The 8,389-nt window shown below is 35.5% G+C and overlaps 1 protein-coding gene across 1 annotated transcript; it reads left to right on the top strand.

The window, feature by feature from the left end:
• The first annotated feature begins 1,484 nt into the window (after positions 1 to 1,484).
• Positions 1,485 to 4,109, top strand: LOC126845012 (uncharacterized). Its single transcript, XM_050583584.1, has 5 exons — positions 1,485 to 2,180; positions 2,269 to 2,343; positions 2,427 to 2,624; positions 2,707 to 2,885; positions 3,150 to 4,109. The coding sequence occupies exons 1-5, from the start codon at positions 1,485 to 1,487 to the stop codon at positions 3,325 to 3,327; spliced, it is 1,326 nt and encodes a 441-aa protein (XP_050439541.1). The 3' UTR covers positions 3,328 to 4,109.
• The last annotated feature ends 4,280 nt before the right edge of the window (positions 4,110 to 8,389 follow it).

Here is an 8,389-nt window from a genome sequence, read left to right as displayed (position 1 = left end):
ATGTGTATTTCATTTGTAGATTCATATAAATCTTTGAAAAATCCGTTTTCACATCCAAACAATAAAGCATCATGGTTTTTCAACGCCTTGATTTTGACAACTACTAAATAGTTGAACAATTTTTACTTTCTTTATATTTAATGTCCTTCTAAAAGGTACAGAGAGGTGGTTGCACTATTATACATACTACACTATACATCCTAAGTTAGCAAATTATTGAAAAAAAAGTTTAATTCATTCAGCTTAATATGTTAACTTGGTTAAGCAAAATATATGTTGGCTATACGGCCTTTGCTGTTGTTATGGTTATTGGAAAGTTGTGTATCGAAAAACAAATGAGTAAATATCCAACAGAAACGGATTAAACAGTGAGACACCTTTGGTCGTCTTTCATAGAGTTCATACGACTACCGGCAAACTTTGTCGGGCTTGAAAGTTCTGAAGCTTAAGATTAATATTTACCCTGACTTGCTGAACTTGCTGTGAACCCAACGACACCACACAATCGATAGTACTGAACATCGATGTTACCCTAAAGCACGGTGTACTCACTGCGCATGTAACCACCCCATCCACGCAAATCGTCAACCCCCTCCCCATTGTGTCCAACCCTCTTGTATAGTCTGTTTTGGTCGTCGCAGTTCTTTGGGACGCATCGATAGGCGGCGACATACACCAAACAAACGGCTGTCCATATAAACACAATGTCTGGCATCATCCGTGTACTACAAAACGACGGTAAATATTATGAAATAGTTTTTATTTGTATATACTCGTATTAACTAATTTGGAAACTGCATTTTACTTCCATTTGTATGCATATTTTGTGCTCAGTTTCATAAATGTATACATACATATTTTTATACTACCAGTATACCTAGTAGTAGTCTAGCTACTGGCGCTGTTGAAAATTAATCCGGGTTGGATAGGAATAACATGTAAGAATATATATATATATATGAAGGCTAAAGGAGCTCGGGTTATGACTCTAGGTTTTTCGCTGTTGGCAGCTACAACGCGCATTATACAAATGCGAAAATTATTGATTTTTATCGCGGGGGTGGACCAAGAGGGTGGCAGCTGCCAAAAAGACCACTTTAGCAGTCTAGCACAGTGTGACCAGCACGAGGGGTATGGCCGGCAAGTGTGTGCGGGGGTATTCCCTAACAACTTTTTTATCACAATATGATAAACCTACAGACGAAGATGTAACACACATTAGGTACACGACGCCATTATACAATCATTATACCACTCGATTCCATGTACTTAAAAATGAATCAATTTTCGAAGTTAATTCTGGGTTAGGACTTTGTTATTGTTAGGATGTCGTGTTATTTAGCTGTGGTTGTAATTTAACAAGCTGGTGACGAATTTCAAACACTTCTAACGATTGAAATAGGGGTGTAAACAACAATAGATTTTTGTATGTTTTTTTTTCCTGTGCAGCTTGCTTTGGCAAATTTGGCTGGAAGAAAATCGGCATGACGCACTATTTTCCGTTCACCATCCGCCAACACGACGACGACCGGCAGCAGCAAAAGCACATGATCAGCTCTCGAATCGTCGAAAAGGTATTCCACAAGTATCTGCATCATCCGTTCGACGGGGACACCGTTCGCGAGTGCATTAGAATCGACAGTTTCGCCATGACGCGTGCCGAGCAAAATCTTCTGAACTACATCAACCAGGTGCACTGCGATCAGATGTACGACAAGTGGTCGTTCGACATGAACAGAGACGTGCTACTCCGGCTGGAAGACGTGGAAGAGCTGTTCGTGTTCATAAAGATATTCTACGACAAAACCGTGTTCAACACCCTGCGCATACGCCAACAGAGATGCGGATTCTTGAAGGTCAACAACCGCAAATTTCTGCCTTATTGCGTCAAGGACAACCGAAAGTACATTCCGCTCTTCTGTCTGGAAGGCAACCTGGACGCCGTGAAACCGCACAGCGTGCTAATGACGGATTGGAATTTGGCTTACTTGAAATACGTCTGCCAGCTGCTGGAATTGCCCAACTGGCTGTTTTCCGGCGATTCCATACTTGCGGCCACGCTGCAAGTCGCCAAAACCACATTGCCTCCCGACACGGTATACGAAGAATACTGGCCGATCGTCGTAAGTCCGCCGCCGCCTGACCTCGTCCGACCACCGTATCAGTCAACTGCCAACCGTGTAAGTTACCAGACGGTCGAGTATATACTGTCTTCCTTGTTGACCTACTTAACCAAGTCTGTTTAACGTGCGACTCGTGTTTTTGTAGGAACCTTTGAGTGTCACACAAGGCCAGTCGACCAGTTCTGATAACCAAAGTGCAGTGGATCAATACTTCAGCGAGGTATGCTTTTGCTACGGTTCATTTGTGTAGCTAGCTCAACTGTAAAACTGATATTTTATCTTGTTTTTAACATTTCAAAATAGGATACGGGATTTCAATTGAACACAGGTCATGCAAACCGCAGGCGAGCATATTTTTCACCTGGTCCATATAATCGAATGTTGCACTGGCGACGGCCGCGACGTTCTTCAGTTCGGTTATCCGAATTTGACGGTTTACCATCAAACCAAACATCGTCATCAATCCGCCAATCATACGAACACTGTGAACATAAGTACCTAGTGCGTACCCACTAAGAGACCTAAGCGTCGAGATTCAACACACACAAAGGTCGAAATAATATTATGTTTTGTAACACAACAGGTTCAACCGACCACACTCAAAGACAAAACGATATTTTGCATTAACGTGGAACCGTACGTGCACTCCGACTACATGGTGGCCGTTCAGGATTTAGTAAGACAGTTATTCCCCAACAGCAGTGTCAAGAGATGTGCCTTTCTGTTGTCGTTTCTGGAGAAACCGCTGTACAGCGGCAACGCGTGAGTACATTAAACAGGGTGTCTTAAAAATAATGGGGGGGGGGGGGTTCAAACGGCTGTAGACTGGTGAAGTATTGGACCTACAGCGCTCTGGCAGGGCTTCGGTGAAAGAGGGAGTTGTCAAGTTTCGCATGACTGCCACTAGAGATGTTACTTCACAACCTACAGCCGTTTGAAGAAACCCCGCCATTCTTTTTGAGACACCCTGTATATAATACCTCTATTAGCTCTTCACGCTAACAATGTTGTTGTTTCATATTACAGTGAACAATTAGCCGTCATGAGGGCAAACGGCCGGACGCAGGATATCGCTTATGCCGACGAACTTCCATTTGTCAAGTTATTCGACCTCAGGCTCGTCTTAGACGAACTCAGCCGTTTGATCGAACAAGACGAACAGGAGCTGCAGAGACCGCCGAAGAAGCGGCAACGGCTCAACTGAAACAGGACCGGTCCACGACTCAGAATAACATATTTTGATTCGTGGAAAGGACCTTCGAGTCAATTAGCTCAGTACTGCAACCAATGGGGGTGTTAAGTGATATCACTCCCCTAAATTTATTATATTTAGCTAGGACAGCAGTGAGGGTCGTCGTGCAATACAGATTTCAGAACTCTGTTACTCGCACGACGTCTATTGTACATTTTTAGGCAATTACAATAATATTATTGCTCGTCAACGCAATGCGGACAGAAAACTATATCATTTCAACCCTTTCTTGTGAAATCTTAAACCCTTCAACGTGTGATTACCACCCTTTACGATCTTCCATAAATATGTACATAAGTGCACATTTTCTTTACATACACTTTGTACATAACATACTGTCGTTTGGAGTTCTCTTTTGCTATCTTTGCAAGTGTGTTCAAATACAACTTTTTTCGAATTAGCAGGCCAAATTTTCTTCGTTGTTTGAACTGATATATTTAATACAACGTTACACTTTCCCTAAATAAGTCCAACGGTCATTAGGCAGGTTTCCTGATCGAAGATTCCTTTGGAGAAGAGCACGGTATATGTACCTGTTCGCATGTCCCTTTGGAATTCATTGGTTCAAGGACCTCACAGGACACTAGGAATCATACTAATCCCTCCTAAACGAGGGGAGACAAATAGGGACTTGGTACGGTTCCTGGGATCAACGCCTAGGCCCCTGCTCTTATGAAATTCCCGTTTGGGCAACTCACATGGGAAAAATCAATAAGACTATTTCGTTTACCATTTACCGGGTGTGATTATTATATAAATTAAAATATAATATCTTATTACTAAGATAACATATAATACGTGTGAAATTCAAGAAAAGCAATATTAACGACAGTCCTACATTTTGTATAGGAATTTGTCGTTAAATATTTAAATCATTTTTTTACTAATTTAATATAATATGTTTTCTCTCTCTAAAAATCAATCAAGAATTAAAAAAGCTTAAATGTAATTAATTATTTCATTTATTCAATGCTTTATTTTTGGACTTGTATTACTATAAATTCGTTTGTACCTATTATAAAATGTATTAAACTATTTAAAAATAAATACTTGATGGTTGTGTTTAATTTTTATTTCTGTATAATTTAAAGTCATAAGAACAGAGCAACTCGCGAAAAATATACTATTTTTGTACCATTAACATAAAGTGGAAGAAATGTTTTTGAAGTAATATTTGATGTACTTGAACATTTATATCAGGATCGGAAAGATAACAAGTTTATTTTACATATCCTATATGTTGGAATTATTATAACTAAATTAAAAGTGATAAAATACAAAAACTATGATTTATATATTTTATTTCCCCAATAGCAAATTAAAAATAAATTATATTGGTATAATAATTGTTATTTAAAAGGCAAGTTTTGTAGTTAATTAATTTAAATAAGTATAAGTATATATTTTTGCTGATTTTTTTTTTTGAAAGAGTAAAACTACAATCCAAACATCAAATAGTATTTAGTATATTTCGTTTCTATATAATGTGACTACAGGCCGCAATTCGTTTTTTAATAATAATATTATAAAAAAAACTATACTCTTCAAAATTATGAGTACATGAGTGTATTTATATTTATTCCGAATAAATAAATATTTAAATAATCAATAATCGAATGAATGATTAAGAATAAACAGAATTTAAAAATTCCACTTGTTCCAAAAGATATTTCAATTATCTCCTGGGTCAGTGTATAATTTAAACAAAAGAACTATTTATTATTACAATATAGTACTACATAACTATAATTGTACGTTTGTTTATAAAATTAAACAGACCGAGCACTGATAGATGTAAATATTTTTCCAACACCTTTTTTGCTTTAAAATTAATTTTGTAATATAAATTAGTCTTGTCAGGTCATCTTAAGAGGACGTCGCAGTCAAATATTTCGAGTACTAAAACACCGCTTCGGACTTCAAATAGTACTCAGAAACTATTAATCGTAGAATAAATCTAAGGATACCTAAAGAAAGCCTGGAATGTCTACTATGTGCGTATAGAGCCATATTTCCAAAAAAAAATTGTTTACTTATAGTTATTTCAATAAGAATTTTTACTTTTTTCAAACGTTCATAAAACCATTGTAAATAAAGTTATCGAAAAAAACTCTCTATAGGCACGTAGAAAAAGTTCTGATCTTTCATATGGTACTATAAACAATTTTCTACCACCAAAAGCGTACGAGTACTATTTGAAGTGCGAAGGGATGTTTTTTTAATTTTTATAATAATTATTACGTCGAGAGCTGGCGCGCCTAGCGGCCAATTTATTACATATCTTTATACGTTCGGAAAACCGGTTTTGGGCCAACTGCCGTAGCGCGGCGACAGCGATAACGTCAACGGTGACACCGCAATTATATTATTACCTGAAGTAAAAACAGATAACCCAATTTTTAACAATCAATTCTCAATAACAAACAAATATTATATTTTACTTGCGCAGCGATACTGTTATTTAATATTTGCTGTTTTATGTTCATTATTTTATAGAGAATTAGCTGAAGAAGCCAGTCGCTAAGTCGCTTGTATGTAAAAGGTAGCAATTGTAGTAAATTATAATTTGTAAAAATTGTGATTTAAAAAATGGTTTAGGGAACGGTGGGAGGGAGGGGGTACCTCAAATTATTTTAAGGCACACTGTAAAAAAAATCGGAAAAATATTCAAATACCTCTCCGAAAAACCGAAACATTGTACTACAATGTTTACACCCCAGACCAAAATTAGTGTGGGGCCCCCTCCCCTCCTCAGACCAAAATTGGAAATTTTTAAGTTGCTATGTGTAAATTAATCAACAGTCAATTTTTAGTTGCAATAAATCATATAGATCAGTAATGTATTTTAAACAACATTTTGATTTTTGGGGGGCCTCCATTTCTTTTTTGTATTACCTGGTGTCCGTAATTTCTATATTCTTATTTTTCGTAAAGACGGTTTTTTACTCTCAATCTAAGCCACCCCCCTCATTCAATGCCGACCACTAAAAACGTATTTATCTAACATAAATATTTGAAAAATGAATTTGTCAAACGTTCTAAGTGCCAAAGTATAAAAATTGAACTTTATAATTTAAATTGTATTTTATCCATTACCGGTGTAGTGCACCGGTCGGATGACCGCGTACAAAACACCGTAAACGACCAACGTTTGAATAAGTTAAACTTTTGAATTAATTGTAATAGACATATAACAATGTTTAATAAATTTGATATAATAATAATGTTTAATCAATTTTGAAGTTAATAACTGAGTAGTGCAATCAGTCCTATCGTTAATTGACTACCGACTACTCGACGCCGTCGCTCTACTCGAACATAATCAAATAATCAATTAAAAGAATAAAGTATAATTAAATTATTACAAGGGGACACCCATTGGTCACGTCTTAGTGACCATGCATAGACGCGAAAGGAGGACATGCCCTTATAGGGACCCATGTGCACTACGTGGGTTTACTACACCGGAAAGAATTTTGTAAATTTCAAGTAAGGAATAGATATTTATTAAAAAAAACAATCATATTTAAAACTCAAAAATATGTTATGTTTCCGCTAGTGAAATAAAAAAAATCAAATTATAAAGTTCAATTTTTATACTTTAGCACTTGGAACGTTTGACAAATTAACTCTTCATTTATACTATAATTTATTTTTCTATATAATTACAATTTATAAATTAAAGAGTATTACTCACAATATATTTCAATTATGATTTCGTATTCTATTTTTTTTTTTTTTTATAACAAAGCTAAATTCCGCAATAATGTCGGCGGTGACCACCATAATTTTCGGGATAACAACAGATAATCTAAGCTTATCTAATTATATTATTTGTAAATATTGTAGAAATATGACTTTACTTGGGAAATACTGTATTTTTGTTGCACAGAGAAGCCACATTTTTATTTTTCCTATTGTGTTGTGTGTTTTATAGATAAAAATTATAATACAAAATTTACATATGTACACATTGTTTTTTTATGAAATAGTATTAGATTTATATATAATTATTATTTAATGAAATAAATCATAGAATATTATATATGACCCGTCCAGCACTTAAAGTTTATAACGGATACTCGTACCATTATACAATTATTATTCTATTGATGAATTTTTATAAACATGTTTTCAATTATTAATTTTGGATTTATAAATGAATTATCAGAAAGCTGAAATGTTTTACATAAAATACTGATTTTTAATGATTTTGTTTGGTGACCTATAATACTATAAAAAAAAAACAGTAAAAAAGAAAAAAAACTAAAATATTCATTACGACCATGGCCAATATAGGCTAAGCAAATTTGGAAACACGTATTTTATTGTAACAGACATGCAAAATAAGTATGCTCCAATATAAATGTTAATAAGTAAGTACGCTATACGAGGTACCAAGTTTATTCTGATATCTGAGAAAATTATTTATACGCTAAAAAAAAGTAATTAAGTTATCAGAATGATTCAAACTATGATGGGTATTGTATTTTCTACTCAGTCCATTGTTATATAAATGTTAATGAACAGTAGCTATAAAAAAGATTTACTCGAGATTGTAACACGCGCGCGAGCTCGCGAAGTAGCGAATGTTTACCGCGACGAATCATACGTTTCCAGCATAATATTAGTTTTTACTAGATCGGCAGTCGGTGATAGAATAATGTGCCGCTCTGATAATACTACAACGCGCCGCCGCAGCACTCGTATGGGCGTGACTATAAACCGCCGCCGCCGCGCCGAGACGGAGAATAACGCCATCTCTCGGGAGTTGTATACGTAACACTTTACCTGCGACGTCCTCTTAACTGTTACATTCATACCAAAGCATAACAGAAATATACAATATTAAGTATTATTACTATGTTACTGCAATATAAAAGAAATCGGAATGCCTACTAAAAGTTGCGACTAGACATTTTGATTTTATTACAAGTCCTTCTGCTCAAATACCATGTTAAAAAAATGCATTTTGTAAATATTTTTCAATAGACAGTAGCGTTTGATTGGAGAT

This window comes from Adelges cooleyi, unplaced genomic scaffold, assembly GCF_023614345.1.
Source record: "Adelges cooleyi isolate 19-005CV unplaced genomic scaffold, UGA_ACOO_1.1 ACOO_flye_CR_arks_rails_tigmint_CR_PRNA_651, whole genome shotgun sequence".
In the NCBI taxonomy this organism is placed as follows: Eukaryota; Metazoa; Arthropoda; class Insecta; order Hemiptera; family Adelgidae; genus Adelges; species Adelges cooleyi.
This window is presented reverse-complemented; position numbering and strand designations above follow the sequence as displayed.

What these genes read in the sequence shown, in the direction of transcription:
- LOC126845012 (XM_050583584.1), top strand. Translation starts at nt 1,485, where the DNA reads ATGACGCACTATTTTCCGTTCACCATCCGCCAACACGACGACGACCGG. An exon ending in TGGATCAATACTTCAGCGAG is followed by an intron (nt 2,344 to 2,426) that starts GTATGCTTTTGC and finishes ATTTCAAAATAG; the next exon opens with GATACGGGATTTCAATTGAA. An exon ending in CCGCTGTACAGCGGCAACGC is followed by an intron (nt 2,886 to 3,149) that starts GTGAGTACATTA and finishes TTCATATTACAG; the next exon opens with TGAACAATTAGCCGTCATGA.